The sequence below is a fragment of the Mus caroli genome, unplaced genomic scaffold, assembly GCF_978045245.1.
Source record: "Mus caroli unplaced genomic scaffold, Mus_caroli_1 scaffold_14, whole genome shotgun sequence".
Taxonomy (NCBI): Eukaryota; Metazoa; Chordata; class Mammalia; order Rodentia; family Muridae; genus Mus; species Mus caroli.
Window position 1 is genome coordinate 115,637,124 of NW_028227269.1, and position 19,269 is coordinate 115,656,392.

The 19,269-nt window shown below is 40.8% G+C and overlaps 1 protein-coding gene across 1 annotated transcript in view; it reads right to left on the minus strand.

The window, feature by feature from the left end:
- Dnah11 (dynein axonemal heavy chain 11) overlaps positions 1 to 19,269 on the minus strand; it is a 313,176-nt gene that overhangs the window by 167,749 nt on the left and 126,158 nt on the right. The window contains exons 33-38 of the mRNA XM_085830726.1: positions 16,804 to 16,960; positions 16,250 to 16,395; positions 13,602 to 13,718; positions 7,229 to 7,367; positions 3,858 to 3,950; positions 1,736 to 1,930 (exon numbers count right to left, since the gene is read on the minus strand). Coding sequence (XP_085686852.1) covers positions 1,736 to 1,930; positions 3,858 to 3,950; positions 7,229 to 7,367; positions 13,602 to 13,718; positions 16,250 to 16,395; positions 16,804 to 16,960 — 847 coding nt within the window. The remainder of the gene's footprint in view (positions 1 to 1,735; positions 1,931 to 3,857; positions 3,951 to 7,228; positions 7,368 to 13,601; positions 13,719 to 16,249; positions 16,396 to 16,803; positions 16,961 to 19,269) is intronic.

Sequence of the window (19,269 nt, forward strand, 5' to 3'; positions counted from 1 at the left end):
TCATCATCACTGTCATTGTCACCATTATCATGATTGTTATTGTCATCTTTATCATCATTGTCATCATCTCTGTTGTCATTATCATTATCATCTCCATTGTCATCATCATCACTGTCATCTTTGTCATCATTATCACCATTGTCATCATCACTGTCATTGTCATCACCATTGTCATTCTCATCACCTCCATCATCATCATCATCGTCGTCATCACTACCATTGTCCTTGTCATCATCATCATCTCTATCATCATTGTCATCATTACTGTTGTCATGACCATCATCACTGTCATTGTCATCATCATCACCACCACCATTTCCCTTGTCATCCTCCTCCTCCTTTTCCTCCTCCTCCTCCTCATCTCTATCATCGTCATCATCATCACCACCACCATTGCCCTTGTCATCCTCCTCCTCCTCTTCTTCCTCCTCCTCCTCCTCATCTCTATTATCATCATCATCATCACCACCACTCTCGTCATCATTACAGCATCATTGTCATCATCATCACTGTTGTCATGGTCATCATCATTACCATTGCCATTTTCATCATCTCTATCATCATTGTCACTGTCATCGTCATCACCATTGTATTGTCATCATTACCATTGTCATTGTCATCTCTATCATCATTGTCACTGTCATCATCATCATCACTACTGTATTGTCATCACCACTGTCATTGTCACAATCATCACCATCATTGTCATCATCACCATCCCTGTCATCTTTATCATCACTGTCATCATTGTCATCATCACTGTCATCGTCATCATCACCACTGTCATTGTCATCACCACTATAGTCATTGTCATCACCACTGTCTTTGTCCTGTCATCGTCACCATCATAATCATCAGCATCATCAGCATTACTTGTGCAGCATGCATGTGTACATACGTGTGGAGGCCCAAGGTTCATGCTGAGTGCCCTGCTCTCTCCTTCTTTACCTTACTGTCTGGAGAACAATGAGGTGTTCTGTCTCTACAATCTGTCTGTCCCTACACTGAGGTGAGAAGTACATCCAGCTGCAAATGGCTTCATATGGATTGGGGAGTTCAAATCCAGGTTCTCCTCTCCTCATGCTTGTGCAGCCAGCCCTCTCACTCACTGAGACATCTCCCCAGTCCCTATTTCATAACTTTATATGACACTCGTTACATGGCAGGGGGAGTTACTTACAAAAATCAATGACTCTTTTACAGAGTTTTGAGCAGAAATGATGTATAGCAATCATTGCCTATGGGGGAGTGATAGCACACATCACATAAACTCTTCTGAAACACACACTTTTCATGCATTGTTGATCAGGTATTCATTGACCCCAATGTAGCCTTGTATTTGTATGAGTCAGACAGTGCCTTCCTCAGAGCTGACATGCCTCCCCCAACAAAAATAACTGATGATTTTACTTTCATTATCCATGGATTGGAGAAGAGAGAACACAATGCAATTAGGTGCATGTAACCCAGAAGTTTTAAAATTAGCTAAAAGTATGGTTACATTTAGAGTCATGACAGTTATATCTACATTTTGAAGTCCTCCGTGATAGAGATTAGGCATCAAAGCATTTACTTAGATGTTCCTTAGCTGACTATCCTACAAAATGCTTGAAAGTATTTGATAAGATCATATTAAAGTCATGTAATATAGCTAATGTTTTGGATAAATAACACTTGGAAAGTTACTTGAACTATCAATCCCACCACCTGCCATCAACAGTAATATGTCTTTTACTTTGAGGATGAAGCTCTCCTCGGGCTGTAGGCGAAGTTCCAGGGTAGACTGCTTGACCATCTGTTCAAAGTGTGGTTTCCTCTGCCGAGGTACATCCAGGGCTGGAAACAGGTCGCTAACCAGGCCCAGGAACACTGGGACATCATCAGTTACAATTTTAGGCATATTAAAGTCCCTCAATGCTCTCATGAGTACCTAGGAAAGCAGACAGAAGACACTGAATCTAAAGGTGACACAGTGCATTTCAAACACTATATAGAAGCATTACATGATACATACTGTATTGAAATATGTGTTAATATGATGTATACATGTATAATTTTATGTTGTGTACCATCTAAAATCAAGTGTAACTTTTCAAAGTCTAATAAATACCTACTGAGCTAACACGCATTCTAAATAGGATTTGTTTTTATTTATCGTGTGTGTGTGTGTGTGTGTGTGTGTGTGTGTGTGTGTGTGTGTCCCCACAGAAGGCAGAAGATCCTGGAGCTGGAAATACAGGCATATGTGAGTTGCTCAATCTGGGTAATAGAAACCAAACTCAGGTCCTCTAGAAGAACAGAATATGTGCCTAACTGCTGAGCTCTCTCTCCAGGCCCACAGCAACACATTCTCAACCTTCACATCCAAATCTGATAGGAGAACACTGTTCTCTGTCCACAGGGAGGCAAACACTTTCAGGTTAGTGGAGCATGCAAGGCGACCACATGTGGCCTCAGAATAAGATGATCCTTGAGGCCTACTTCTTCCCTGGGAGCTGTTTTGGTCTTCAGAACACCTCTGAGCCCATCTCTCGCCTTCACCAAACTCATATTCTGGATTGAACCCCTCTATCAAACCACATTTCTTGAAGCTCTCTGCAATCGCAGGATGATAAATACAAATGCTTTTAATTTGGGCTTTCATTTTACACTGGCTAGAAACTAAAGTTGGAGCTAGGCTTTAAAAGCAGTAACTCAAACATCAGTGTGTAAGTTATACAGAGAGCTACACTTTCCATCTTCACTGAACACTGGTTGAAATAAAGGAACAAAGAAAATGTTGGCTAACCCTAAGCAGAGACCATGAAGAGATAGATCTGCAAATTTAAGACAAATAGTGTCCCTTACCATAAAAAAAATTCTAGAGAGATCTAGTTTTACTCTATATTTCAAGATACATCACATGCATACTTGCATAGTTCTGCTATCCGGTCTCTTGTTTCTTCCTAAGCAAAGAGAATGTCAGCTGTGCTGTCACCACTGAAATCTCTGGGGGAGAGCAGAGCTCTTCCCAGTGGCCTCACAACTGCTGTGCATCTCACGAAGTTAACCTCTCCTCTTGGAGCCCACTCTGAGCAGTGGGTGTTCTGTGCCCCACTGGGTAGATCCAGAGGTTACTGGCTTTTCAGGATGAATATCCCAACTTTATTAACTGGGGTTCTTACACATTTCTCAAAGAAGATCAAACAGTGATGACTAAAATATTCTTTTTTTAAAATATTTTTTTATTACGTATTTTCCTCAATTACATTTCCAATGCTATCCCAAAAGTCTCTCATACCCTCCCCCTACTCCCCTACTCCCCATTCCCACTTTTTGGCCCTGGCATTCCCCTGTACTGGGGCATATAAAGTTTGCGTGTCCAATGGGCCTCTCTTTCCAGTGATGGGCTTCTAGGCCATCTTTTGATACCTATGCAGCTAGAGTCAAGAGCTCCGGGGTACTGGTTAGTTCATAATGTTGTTGCACCTACAGGGTTGCAGATCCCTTTAGCTCCTTGGGTACTTTCTCTAGCTCCTCCATTGAGAGCCCTGTGATCCATCCAATAGCTGACTGTGAGCATCCACTTATGTGTTTGCTAGGCCCTGGCCTAGTCTCACAAGAGACAGCTACTTTTTATGGTTGATATCTCAAAAACACTTATATAAAAATCACATTTTCCTTTCCCAGATCCCCATCTCTGTAGTCAGGAACACTTGTGACCATTTACAAGAAATGCTGACCCTTAAAATATCCTGCATTAAGGACAGATGTTTTAATAGATGGATTCATGTGTGCCTCCCCAGCCAGGTACATACTTCCGTCTGTCTGAAGCCATTTAGCTACTCACTCTGCAACATCATTTAGCACTGCAGTACCTGATCTTCGGGTCTATTTTTATCTCCTCGTTTCAGGGAGCCAGCTACCACCAAGACAGACTTAATAGCACGAAGTCCCCAGTCATAGTGATCCTAAAAATAAAAGCACAGGCACATCTTTCTCAGATACTGAGTGAGATCTTCATTCCAGAAGTAAAAGCTGGAAGCCAAAAGAGTTCAGATAGACACATTTTTAAAAAAAGATTTATAACAATTAATTCTGGAAGCAAAATAATTTTATAGATCTTGTCTGTGGGGCGTGTGTCTGACTTCCTTCCGCCATTTTCTAGACTTTCTGTAGCATCTCACTGCAGCTTTTGCCCAAGTCCCCATCTCTCACCTCAGCTTCTGTTCTCCAATCAAGCAGATGGCTCAGCACCTTGACTGGTCCAGGTTCCCTTCCCTTTATGCACCAACCTTCACACATGTACCCCTGACCTTTATTATCCCCATCCCAGCCATTCATGTCTAGTCACCTGTTCTTTCAGTCACTTAGACAACTCTGCCCTAGTGCGAACATTAAATACAATAAAAGTTACAAAATTCTATTATGAGCCAGTCTCTCCCTGAGACTTGTACACCATTCCCAATGAATCCCACTGGCCCTGGACTTCTGGAAGGTGAGGCAGTTCCTATCTATTTCAGTCTGTGGAGTTCTTGAGCCTGGCTTACAGCAAGGTGCTCAGTGAACATATATTCCATGAGTTGAATTCAAAAGTGACTGACTCCGTAACAGGATCTCACTATGTATCCCTGGCTATCCTGAAATTTGCTACAGAGACCAGGCTGGCCTTGAACTACAGAGATAGTGCCTCTGCTGGGGTTAAACATGTTCACCACCAGTCTTGGCTCCTAAACAACTGATTTGGGCTGCCTGGCATTCTCTCTCTTGTCCTCCTATCTACCATCCTCATGGCAACAATTCTCCTAAATGTTTCTCAGCCGTGCCTATAGGCAGGTCACCTCTCCTCCAAGCCTCAGCAGCTGTAGAGAGGCAGACAGAGTAGCCATCTACTTTACAGATGGATGTGGGGGTAAAGTTGTTCATGTGTGAATGAATGCTTTGTGAACACTGAAATGATAAATACATGAATATGCCATTTCATCCATTTGTGGATAATAAAACCAAATTAGGTCTTGGCTGCCGTTTCTGTTGGTAATAAAAGAAGAGAAGAACGGAAGTAAAAACACCCATGTGTCATGCCGATAATAAAGGTAAGGGGTGCATGGAGAACGTTTTCGTTCAGGTGTGTATCTGTGGGACTTTGGAGGCTACAAATACCCCCCAGAAGGACTCATGAAAAGTCTTGGCAGGAAAATTATTTTTTATCACTGGTCATGGTAGAGATCATCTGGAAGTCACAAGTACAAAAGCAGACTAGGGCTGAAGAAGGAAGATAAAAGTAAGAGCCAACAGGTCTGCAGGGCACAGAGGCTGTCTGGGTCGTGGCCAGGTCCTTACAGAGGTGATGCTAAAGGAGAGGATGTGCCAGAAGCTGCAGATTCTGTTCGTAGAGAACCCCTTTATACTGAAATGCTGTGATGACTACTGAATCCTCATTGCTTTTCCTGGTTTATCCAATAAATTCTGACCCTAGAAAACCATTCTTGTGTTTCTATTCTCTTCCAACTTTAATCCAAACGTTCAGGAACGTTTCTGATTCTTCACATTCCTCTCTACTCTCAGAAATGTCTGAGTTGTGCTTGTAACTCAGCTCTCCTTTCTTGACAGGTTTCCTTTTTCCATGCATGCAGTGCAAGAACTCTTCTCTTCCTGCCTGATACCTAGCACATTACCTTCCTCTTGAATTTGGCTCCAAGTGTCCTAGATAAAGTTAGGATAAGCTCAGCTCCCACCAGCTCCTACTACCGCTCAGCTCAAGACTCGGTTATTTCATGAACTTCCACACCCATCAACAGGATTATAACTACCCAACTGGTAATCTTGAGGTGATTTCAAAACACAGCATATGTAGCTGTGTGAGGAGATTTTAAAACACAACACATGTAGCTGGTTGAGGCAGCAATTGCAATTGCAATATTCAGAAGACTGAGAAAGGAGGATTTCCAGGAGTCTGTGGCTAGCATGGGGTAGGGTAAGACATTATCTCAAAACAAAACAAAACAGAAAATAAATGCTACCTATTCTATGTAAACACAGACCTCTTCCTTTCTTGAGACCTTTGATAATATTTTCCTTCTCTACTTTCTTCCAATTTTTACTTCATGCAATTGAATCTCCAAGTTCTTTACTTGGCCTGTCTGTTTCATCCAGTTTGTCTCTTACAACTCTGTCAACTGGCATCAACAAACATACTACCCGAATAAAGTAGATGGTCTCACTAGATGTTCATAATATTACTACTGTAACGGACACACTCAAAGTCTCATTTTTCATGGGAAGTGGATTTTTTTAATTATAAATTTTAAATGGAATTTTAAAGGAGATTTCAGATTATAAGAAAAGATAAAAATACCTATCATCTCACTCCTCAGAGACAACTGTCAAATATTATGTTTCCAGTCATTTTGTGTATAGAAAACACATTTACAGCTGAGGTCATACCCAATGGAGCTTCTTTTGCACACGACACTGTGGGACAGTACTTCGCCTGTGTGATTAAACATTACAGCTTCCTTTCCAAATACCTACCCTTGAAATGACAGGATGTCTATATCTCTGATTCCATATCTCACTCTGAAAGTGGGCAAGTTAAGATAAATACACTGGATCGAACAAGTATCTGTGGGTTAACAGCCCCATTATATAACAGCTACAGGCTAATGTCACAGGGAATCAGTGAGACACCACAGAAAGTCCTAAACCCAACAGGAAGCCTAACTTAAGAAGACTGAAGCAGACACACACTTGTTTGTGGCACATCCACAACTTCACAAACTTGCCAGAAGCCAGTAAAGAAGACTGGAGACTAGGATTAATAAACAAGCCCCATACAGTTTCAAAATAGGGATTAGCGAATGATGAGAAAGGCCAACATTTCTAGAATGTTTTCCAGAATCAACTTCACTCACCTTGTGACCCCTTCTGCCTTTTCCACTACAAGAAATAAAGGCAGCATGAAATCTCCTTTATAACTATAGCATCAAAAATGCTCAGAGAAAATCCCATAACTCTTTTGTAAGAAGCCATATGGAGTATAAGTAAGATACTTATATGCACACTAAGATGTCTGAAATTTAATTTCAGGAAAAAGTAAGATTTGGAAAGCATGTAATTTGAAAATCCCATAGAAAATATGAAATCCTTCCAAATGTCTGTGTCATTTGAATGCTAAATTATTCAACATACATGTTTTTAAACGTCTATTTTAATATGATATAAAACCAAATAATATCCAAAGACTTCTCACCTGCTTGGACAGCAGCTCCTCACAGAGCGTGTACAAGGAAATGAACTTCCGGGCCAACGAGCGTGCATCCACAAACCCTTCCGCCACCAACATGATTTCACAGATCAGCTCAGTGTCCGGGGCCACCATGGCACAGGGTCTACAGTATAAATATGAGCTCTCATTTTAACTATTATGGTAAGGTCATACGTGTGCATCGCTTCATTCAGGTGATTAGGATGTATCAACAGTCTCACTATTCCTATGAAAGTCATAATGGCCTCTGTCAATACTGCTAACAAAACCCTTCAGTCTAACTAAAACACTTCTGCTGGACACTGTGGAGATGGTGAGACAGCAGAAATGGTAGACACCTGCAATGGGGGTGGGTGGCAAGTTTAAAGAAAATGCAGAGTTACAATACATTAACTTCCCTCTGCGTTGGTGGGGTTTGGTCTTTGCTTGTGTGGTGGAGCTGGAGATTTAAGTCAGAGCTTCAAGCACACTGAACCTGTGCTCTACTTCACAGTTACTCCAGGCTCTTAACTTCGTGTTCATGATCTCACTAGAATGACAGGCACAGGAAGACTGAAGTTTTCTAGTAAAGGTAAAACATACTACCGGAACACAGTGTCCATTAATCTCTGGAGAATAGTACCTCGCTCTGCGGTTGGTTTCAACAACCACCAGGCATACAACCTCCAAGGCACAAGTTGGTACAAAAACAATGAGGGAGTTATGAGTTTTGTTCTGATTTATTTAACAAAATATGATGTATTTTCGTTTTCAAAGCTCAAAGAGTTCATGAATGCCTGACTGTCATCTTCAAAAGTGTACAAGTGGGGTTGAGGGACGCTCTAGCAGAGTCCCAGGTTGGCACCCAGTGTCCATGTGGCTCACAAGCACCAATGACTCTAGTTCTAGGGGATCCAGTGTGGGTTTCTGTGGGCACAAGGCATGCACAGGGGACACATATACATGCAGGCAAAATACTCATACACTTAAAATAAAAAAAAATTAAGCAAAACCCTAAATATGTTAAAATATTTTGAGGGTATACAAGTTATCTCTTGCACAGTCTAGGGTCCACCAAGAGGGGCTTTCCAGATGAAAATTTAGAAAAACGTAGCTTCAATTTCCTCCTTATGTATAGGAGGATTTCAAAAAGTTCCCAAAGACTGGAGCCAGAAATAGCCAGACCTGAAAACTTTCCACTGAAACCTGGTACAGAGGGACCACAGGCAAATGAATAAACAAGCTGTATGCTTTAGATTGCTAAGACTGTGCACCCCAAAACACTTACCTGTTTCTGTGAGTACCGTTACATGCTACTTTACACGCATTTGATTTTTTTCACCCTGGACACTCCTCATGGGTCTTTGGGCCTAGGGGACTGAAGCCTTAATCTAACCCGACCTCTGGATTATTTTTTTTTTGTATTTATTGTTCATTGTGCATGGAAGAATGGAAAGCAGAGAAAAGAAAAGGGTTGCCATATTATCTGTCATTACATCAGTGAACATAATAAATACTTTTTTAGTTAGTGTACAAAACAATAGGTTTAATTGTAACATTTTCGTGCACACACATCTTTGTATGTTACTCATTCAGTCTCCCACTACTCACTCTCTCTCTCTCTCTCTCTCTCTCTCTCTCTCTCTCTCTCTCTCTCTCTCTCTCTCTCGCCTCTCCTCCCAAATACAACCTGTTCTCATGTCCTCTAAGTATTTACATACATTTAAATCTAAATCCTGCAGATAAGAAAAACATAAACAATGTTCTATCTTTCTCCTCCTTTCCCACCATCCTCTCTTGGTTCTCTCCCTTCTCATTCTTATAGAATGTGATCTGCCCTTTATGTACTGGGACCTGATCCTTGGGCCCAGTGCATGCTAAGCACCATACTCAGAATACTGAGCCACATTCTGCAGCCTGCAAACACTAGCATTTACTGTGCATTTACTTCATACCACACAGGGTGCTAACACCTCCTTCCTCCCCGTCTCACTAAATTTTAACAAAAGGTGAATATTTTTCATGTCTGCCTTTCCAGAGGTGCAGGCTGATGGGTGTCCCTGGAAGTTTCAATATGTACTATAGAGTACATTGTTCTTGGTAAGTGGAGAAATTTAAAAACAATTACAGCCAAGCCTCAAAATGTTCCTGACACCATGACTAGCATCAAAATATAAACGATGCTGCAGGTAGTTTATCAAATGAAATTTATGAAATGTCAAAAAGATTTAAAACTTTACAGCCCAAATGAAAGATGTTCATGAGGTAAATTGGGTCAGAAACGTGAAAATGCAGTACAGACAATTGTGCTTTGCAGCTATTGCATTCACCGCTGGGGTGGCAGTATGCTCTGGCTGAAGAAAATGAGCAGACTATGCTAGAGAAAGCTGTTATCATGAACATGGGAAACATTCAAGATAAGATGTTAGAAGGTTTGATGAACATTACAGAACAGAATTAAATACTCATTCTGTATTACCTACTGAAGTTTTCATTTTGTGAATTACATTGAGAAGTGATAGCATAAAATTAGAATAAAATATAAAAGAATTATGATTAAATGTAAAAATAGATGGATAAACATATTTTAGGCTTAAAGAATTAGAGGAATTCTCACTAAAAACTATAAATATTCTTATAATGTATATAAGGAGACATTTAATTCTTTTGAAGTCATGCTAAGTAGTTAAAAGACATACTGTTAATCCTAAAGACCTGAAAATCAACTGTTAAGCTTTTAGATTAACCTCAGGGACCAAGAGGAGGTTGAGCAACACAAATTATAGCATGTGTGAAGTTCAGGGTGCCCTTACAGATAATGCCCGGAACAATACAATACATGCTAAAACACTTGCTAATCCAGACAACGGGATACCTTCCATAAAAGATGTAGATCACCAAAACAAATCTAAAGAGAAATAAAATCTCAATAACTTCTTATCTATTAAAGAAATTCATTACTGAAAAATTCCCATGAAGAAAAATATTGGTCTAGACACTTTCACTGATTAATTCTACCAAATACTTTAACAACAAATAATACCAGTCCCACTCAAAGTATTAGAAGCAAGACACATGATGGCAGCATTTCTCTAATGCAAAAATCAAACAGGTTACACAGAATACACTACAGACCAGTAGGCTCTGTAGTAAAGATTTTTTAAAATATCGAATAAGATCACAGCATATTGTATTTAGCAAATATGTAAAAACAAGGCTTCCTTTTATGCCAAGAACATAAGACTGAAGGGCTGTTTATCATTAGAAAGACAATTGCTATAGATCAGTAAATCGACAGAATAACAGAAAACATCTAAAATGCCGTAAACAACAAAATCTGCTGAGGAAAACACAGTTGAAAAACTCCAAGCTTTGGCTAAGTAAGCTTCCTTAACTAGAATATTAAAAAATCAACATAGTAGCTGGGCAGTGGTGGTACACGCCTTTAATACCAGCACTTGGGAGGCAGAGGCAGGCGGATTTCTGAGTTCAAGGCCAGCCTGGTCTACAAAGTGAGTTCCAGGTCAGCCAGGGCTATACAGAAAAACCCTGTCTCAAAAAAACAAAACAAAACAAAGCAATTGCATCATCGAAATTGCAAAAAGGAAAGTCACAAAATAAGAGAAAAGTTTCATATTGTGTGTTATCTAATAAAGGAACTGTTTACACAATACAGCATTAAACACACACACACACACACACACACACCTCTTTCTCTCTCTGGGAACGGCCAATAAATACATGAAAAATTACTCAAGACTGTGAGCCTTAATGGAAATATTAAAGTAAACTCATAATGACACACTACAATGGTTCAATTAAATCAGCTAAAACCTACCAAATAATATCATAATGTCAGCATTGCTATCAATGTTAAATATTTAACAACATAAAGCAATGGAATTCTCACTCACTAATGGTGAAAATTTAAAAGGAGTCAATGACCTTTGCAATGCTGCACATTTTTTTCTAAGTAAAGCATGCATTTGCCACATGACCAATCTTAGATATACTCCTAGAAGAGACAAAAAAATGTGTTCATGCAGAGATTTTCACAATGTTCATAGCAGGTTTATTCACAAAGGCTATAGATTGGAATCAAGGCAAAGTCCATCAACTGGTGAATGGGTAAAGGGCGTGCAATATGTCTGTACAGTAGAATACTCAGTGATTAAAAGAACAAACTCCTGGTCAACACTGAAGCTTGGACTAATCTCAGAACCGAAATGTTTAGATAATGATGCTAGAGAGCAGGAAGGAAATTGTAGGCTTATCACACCCAAACTCCCCTTTTGCCTTAGGGAATGGTATATGATCCTGGTCTACATGTATATAGACCAGGTGTATATGACAATTATTCACTGATGGTAAGTAATAAGGAAACCAACATTAAAACAATTCTTTGGTATTCATAGAACAACTTATTAAGTATAAAAGCTAATTCACATACTATTAAAATATATCAACTTATTTTTACACATGAGTACACACTTGCATGTGGAATATATGTCTATGTGTGTGGAGGCCAAAAAACCTCTGATGTCATTCCTGAGGCACTATTTACACCCCTCCACCACTTTTCTTTCACTGTTCTGGTACTAGCGAAGTTAGGCTAGGCTGGCTAGCTAGTAACCCCCAAGATCCAAAAATCAAAATAAAATGTGTTCCAAACATTTTGAAACATGTTGAGGAATAATGGTGTATGTGTAGGGAAGCCTTCCTTTTCTGTAACTAAGTCATGTCTCTACAAGTACAGTAAACTATGAATGTACATTAAGGTTTTACAATTCATATGTCAGAATAGAGTCGAATCTAAGCCAAGATGTCTCAGGTAGCATTGGTTATTGTTGTGTTGTGACAACATGTTATATGTTCAAAACCAAGATTGCAGCGAAGATCACAGAGATGCATCTCCAATTCATTACACATTATATTCTGAATAAATTCTTGACCTTGCACATTCAGAAACTGTTGCCAAGTTTTCCTGGACCCACATTTAGTCACTTGAGCCCCTAGGGGGTCATGGCTCACAGTTTAGAAAGTTGAAATTGATAGGAACTCCAGAAAAGATATATGTAATCCTTAATCACAGAGAGTTGTGTGTGACAGAAGATTTAGTTTCCAACTGGCACAAGGGGCCTCCTGAGAGTTTAGGAGCTGTCTTCTCAATCTGAATATTTGTGATGTTCCGACAGCTGCTCACTTGATGGAAGCATGCCAGTGCACCAGATTACACCTGGATGACATAATGGAAAAGCTAACAGTCATGATGGGTACTGAAGATGCACCTGCAGGTCTTCCTATGCAGGCTGCTGGTGGCATATATATTGGCTGAGTGTTTGAAGAAAGGAAGTCAGCAATGTATTTTAATCATCGCCTGGTAATTTGACATCTAAGATTTTATCCTGTGGTGGGGGAAGAGCTCATTACTAAAGGGTTTGCCACACCAGCTTGAGGACCTGAGTTCAGTCAGTCTTCACCACCCATGCAAAAGCTAGCTGCAGTAACACACACTTTTAGTGCTTGGGAGGTGGAGACAGGAGGATCCCAGAGGCTTGCCAGCTGCATGGGTGATCTCCCGTGTCAATAAGAGATCTTGCCTCAAAAAGTAAGGAAGAGAACATTTGAGGAAGACACCTCTGGCCTCCATATGCACACATACATCTGAGCACATACATGCATACACCCGAAGACTCTGAAACAAAAGTAATTTTAATAAGAATAAATGTTTATAGCTTGCTAGTTTTATATAAAAAACAAAAACAAAACAAACCAACCAGAAAACAAAAATAAGCCTGCCACACCACACAAGGCAATAAAGAAATTGTAGATGAGCCGTAAGAGGGATGGTTTTGGAGATGTGGTAAATTATACTTCCAAAGATTTCCAATAGTATGGTAAAATATGTACAAAGAACATTACAAGAATAAAACTAAATAAAACCATGCCTAGCATATTTTAACTCTCTAAAATATAAATTATAGAATAAAGTAGAAAAACTATAACAATCATGATGTCTAGTTGGCAAATAACTTCTCTTTATACATGCCTGCATTTACCAAATGCTTTATAACTTGTGAAAGTTCTGTTTACAATAAAACAGCAATGAAAAAGCTAATATTAAACACTTGGAATTACCACATAACTTTTACATACTGATTTGAGTGCTGGTTTCAATACACAAGGGGTGAGTCTATCATGGAGAAAATTATCTCTATAAAGATCATGAGGAAAATTATCTCTATAAAGTGATCTCAAAGAGATAAGTTTTCCATAGGAAATTAAATTCTCTGGAAAAAATAAATGGCATGGTCAGAGTGAGCCAACGTTAGGTGGCATAAGCGTACCACAGTATGTGAGCTGTAAGAGAAGCACTTGCCTGAACAGAGCTTTGAGGTTTTCTGGTAATTCGGTTCGACCGGCATATCCTGGGTTCAGAGTGATAAATATTCCAACCGAGGGTTTCAGCGGGATAGTCTCTCCAAGAAATACAAATCTACCATAAAGAGAACGTTGATGGAATTAAATGTGTTCACTGAACATGAATGCACACTGACAAATGCAAGCCACTGCAAAATGCAAATGTGTATTAGAAAGCTGTTTGTCCTGGGTAATTTTCTTTAAGATTCATAAGCACACACATTTTGAATGTTTTGAAGCATATTTATTAAAAACACCCCCCTTCCCGTCTAGAATCACAATATGGGAAGCTTTTTTCCCCCTCTCCACAGCCTAAAATGGAAGAATGGAGAGCTAGAGGACTGCTTAAGATTTAATCAAAGGTGATGGCAGTTTTGCCTTCGGTTCCTTGAATGGAGCACTGCACAGAGAGTACCCATCCTCAAAGGAGCAGGAGGAACGACTCCCTGCCCAGTATCACCTGCCCGCCCGTTATTCAGTAAATCTCTACTAAGCATCTCTGCATGGTAGGAATGTCTGGTGGTCAGGACAGCAGGCCAGTGGGCTCTGCTAGGCTCAGAGTACAGAGCCATCAATGCTACACATTAGGCATGACAATTATCCTCTTTGTTACAATTTCCTCATTTAATAAAAAGGGAGAATAATCCTACCTACTGGTGAGGATTTGAAAGAATATGAAATAATGGTTAGCAACACAATACCCAGGGCATAGTAAATACCCAACGGATATTAGCTATGAATATTGCTATCTTCACCACGCCAAGGCTAGGAAGAAACAATGATTTTCAGAAAGAAATTATGAGTGCCCAGTTAGACCTTTGATGACCAAGGCAATAAAATGGTAACAAGCAAAGTAAGCTTTTGGGCCAAGCAGACAAAATGTAAGGTGAACTCAGAAAGATCTTTTGAAGGAAGGGGAAAGCTGAAGTGGTGTCTCAGAAGAAGGAGAGCAGAGACACAGATACTGGGGCTTTCTGGGGGATTTAGATACTAGGTAGCTAACAGCAGGTGATTATTTTAATGGTTCAGGTTAAAATGGAGAAATCAGGATTTTCCAAAATGTCAAGTAAAGAAGGCAGGCAAGCTTGGCTCACAGAGGCCAAGAGTGTGGTCAGGGTCTAAGCATCTCTCTCCCAGCATTCATAGCAATGATTGGCGGGGCCTCCAAGCAGAGGGAGGACCCTCTAACAGGTGGACTCAGCTTAGATCTATGGCTTAGAACCTGAAGGGTAAGGAGAATTTAATCAACTCATGAGACCATAAAGGAGACTTGCAGCCTGTTTTTGAACAGGAAGAAGGAAGAAGAGAGATCTTAAAATGCAGGCAGAGGCATCACCAAGTATGCCTGGGAATTTTCAAATCACTTCTGACTAAATACATAAATCTGCATGACAAAGGACGGCCTCAGATGACTTTAGGGTTTCTTCAGATAATGGGATTCGAAGTAAAAGTCAAATGTGGCCGGGGATCAAAGGAAAAGCTAAAACTCCACTGAGACAGAACCAGAAGTGGGGTGGGTAAGGCAGCAGGCATCTGGATGTTGGAAGCCGGTGTTAGGACCCAAAGGTGGAAACATACTTCTCTGACAAACTGGAAACTTCTAGAACAAGTGCACAGCTGTGAGAAAGGGATTGGGGTGGGAATCCTTTATCATTGGGGTGGGGAGAGCAGACTAGAAGTGTTCTCATGCACAACAGAAGTAGCTGAGCAAAATACCCTAAACATGGGAGAGATGAACAGGCTGGCTAAGCCCAGCTGTATTGGTGGAAGAAGGCCACCAAGAGAACTACATTCACAGGGTGTATCATACTTATTCTGAAGTTTTAGTCATTGAATCCCAAACGCTTTGCTTTTGGAATAAGGTGCCACAGGACAAAGAGTTTACATTCCAGATACATCTGGGATGGTGTTGCCCCCAGTCACTCATCGGGAGGGGTCCCAACAAAGCGGGTAAAGATGGAAGGTCTGGCACTTTGACTCTGGTGTATTAAATGACAGAGGCTTAGGAGACCTCAACTGCATTCTTGAGTTGCCATATGCAGCCATTTCAGCAGAAGTCTGAATGATGAAGGGAGAGGACATGTAGATGCCTGGGCATTATAGCACAGAGGTGAAGCTTGGGAGCTGAATAAAGTCAAAAAGGGAGAAGGTGGAGGCAGGGGAAAGGCCTGCAAGCACGAGCCTGAGAGATCCAGCCTGTCCAAATCCTTTTCATCAATCAACATGGGGCTCAGGAAGGGAGACCCTGTACTTTCCAGATGAGAGGAAACCTGGAAAGGGACAGTGTGGGGGAAGGGGTGTCCTATGCCTTGGATGAAGCAAACTCATTGAGACTTGCCAGAAGGCCAAGAAAGATGAACACTGAAGCCTCTTCACGGAACTCAACACAAAGCTACTAGCAGAGATAGGTGGATGGGTTATTCAGCATTACTATTTGCAATTATTTTATCCATTTAACATGACAGAGATGAGTTACAAAATTCTGAGAAGGTAAGGTTATCTTCTGATTGTTCGGTGCGAGGGGGTGGGTGGATAAAAAGAATCAAGGAAGGAAGGAAGCAAGCAAGGAAGCAAGCAAGCAAGTCAGCCAGGTAGCCGCAGGCCCACCTCTTTCTCCCGTTCCTGATGGCGTCATGAATCATCTTCACCTGCACTGCCACCACAGACAGAACCTCCACGGCAATGCGGTTGAACTCATCAAAGCAGCCCCATGCTCCCGTCTGCACCAGTCCTTTATAGATGTTTCCTATGGACTACAAGGAGGTGGTAGAGTCAGAGTGGAACAAAGGGTTTGGGACACTGACAGGTGGGGCAGCTCTGATCTTAAAAACCAAAGTGCTCCAGGATCCAGAGCACTGGGTACCAACACGACATCACATGTGGAAGAATCCCCATGTTGTTAAGTTTTGCTTCACAAAATGACTAAACCTACTGAGTAAAGTCACCTTAAGCCACAGTAGATGTACATGTAATACAAATGAATTGCATGGTCAGACTTGGAGTGCAGGTCTACACTATCACGAAGATGAAAATATAGAAAATCCTGAAAAATTCAGAAGCGAAAAACACTTCATGACTCTGAGCATTTCAGACAAGGTATATGGCTCTCTCCAAGTGGGATTCATGTGGCTGGAACATATTTTATGCATTTAATAACTTACCCTGTAGTCCATTTGCTCTGAGCAGTTGAATACGTAAACCATCATGCCCAGGGCACGGCCAAGGTCTTTGGTGGTTTCCGTTTTCCCTGTTCCAGCTGGACCAGCCGGAGCGCCGCTCATGGTCAGATGAAGTGATTGAGTTAAAGTGATGTAACACCTTCACACAACAAAACAAAAACACTGCAGTCAAGCCTGCCCTTTTACAGCACACTGAGGATAAATGATTTTCTTTTAAAAAAGTGGCTAAAAACCAAGGCCTAGAAGACCATAGAAGCAAAAACCAACTGTGAGCTTTGGATTTGTTCATGGCAAATGTGAGTCAGCCTTCTAGGTTGGCCATTTAAAACAAGTAGAAAAGAGTGTGCTATTTTATTTACCCACTGTCTCATCTCCTAAGGGCTGAGATACAAATATCTTTATTTGTGATGTGATTGAATATCTGATACTTCTAGGTGAAGATATTATTAATATGGCAGATAATACCTCAAACTGGGTATAGACAGACTAGCGAGGGGGAAGGGGTCTTAGATGATGATAAGTTAAGTATGACTGCACTAAATTGTTCTGTAACAAATACACTAAGAGTTGAGAAGTGCATGTATATGTGAGCAAGAATATATGCCTACTTTAATACAGAGGTGATTGCAAGTGCACAGTACTATACTGACTAAAACACTGCAGTCAACGTACTTTAGGAATTTATTTAAAATGTGTTGCACATGCATTTAGACCATGATACTTATTTGGGTAGGGAGAGGCCAGAGGTTCTGAGACTAAAAGTCTCATCCAAAGGATAGAACTTAGTATCTGCAAAAGGAGCCACTAGTAACAAGTATTCCTCAAGCAGCAGGTGATCTTTACTTGGGGTCTCCCTGCTATTTCTGTGTTAGTACAGATAGTGACAGTCATGCCTAGAGTTAGTAGACCAGGGACTAAGATCTAAGATCTATTCTGTAGATCATCAGATATCAGCCTGAAGTCTTCTGACCTCGGCATCCTGAGGCCTCTTATCTACAAAGTGAGCTTTCTGTGGGGCTGCATGAAGAAAGTCCAGGGGGAAAGCTCTGAAGAGTTCAAAGCGCCATGCCAATAGAAATAAGCAGAAAATGGGCAACAGCCCTTCCGTCAGATGCAGGTTGAAGAGTGATTCACAGCAAAATGGAGGAGAAAGACTCGTATGCCAGGAACTGAGCCCTCTTTGTAGAACCTGTCCTCTCTGTTGAACCTGTCCTCTCTGTTTGTCCACAGTAGGAGCCAAATGCCTAACCAATGTAGTGTATGCAAAAATGGCATTTCTAGGACACTTGCTTAAGGGCATTTCCTCTGGACTCCCTTTCTACTGACTGTAGCAACTGGGGAAGCCATACTCAGTTGGCCATGATTGGGCATGCTCACCTCTACAGTGAGACATCAGCTTCTGTGTTCATTAAGACATTGAATTTGCCGGGCGTGGTGGCACAGGCCTTTAATCCCAGCACACAGGAGGCAGAGGCAGGCAGATTTCTCAGTTCGAGGCCAGCCTGGTCTACAAAGTAGACAGGACAGCCAGGACTACACAGAGAAACCCTGTCTCAAAAAAAAAAAAAAAAAGACATTGAATTTTAGTGTTTTTTCTTACTGACACCTTAACCAGCAACATCTTCACCACTATAGCCACTGCAGGCAGTACCAGTCTGTCAGTGGCAAGCTGGCCAGCCTGTCTCTGAACATGATGGCATAAGGGGAGTCAGCATTGGCTCCACCTAATTTCCAAAGCGATGCCCACATCAAATGTCAAATGAGACAGAATGGATGCACTTAGAGGGAATCCTCACATTTACAACAATTCACAGGTATGCCAGCGATGAAAGGGAAATGAAATGCACCATCGAATGAATACCCTTTCCAACATTATCTGTGCTACCTCGAGAACATGCACTTCTTAAACTTCCAAATGAAGCACACAGAGAGTTTTCAATTCAAAATTTACTAAGCAACCAACTTTACACATTGGAATAGTTTACATTTCCTTTCTTTTCTCCTGTACCTTCCCCTCTCTTCCCCTTGTCTTTCTTCATGATGGTATGCACACAGTATCTACGGCTACTTTCAGGTAATTACATCAAGCTACGACACCCAGTTCTTTTTAATTGTACTTAAATGACCGAGTGAAGGTAAAGTTAAGGAGACCTGATTTACGCAGTTCCAGAAGTTGTACAATATATAAGTGATGAACTTGTATTGTTATTAATGTGTACACAAACAATCCCTGCCCTAGAGAGGAAATCCTGCCAGAGTCTTCAGGGACATAAATATCTTACAATCTGTTTATACTTTGGTCATAGGACATAGTTAGAAACACTGAGGTAGGATTCCCCACCTCCTAAATACCAAAGATTAAGTGTGCTTGCTCATACCACATAATTAAAAGGAGCTAGAATCCCAATAAAAGAATTCATATCTGGGAGACATCTTTACCTCTGCAAC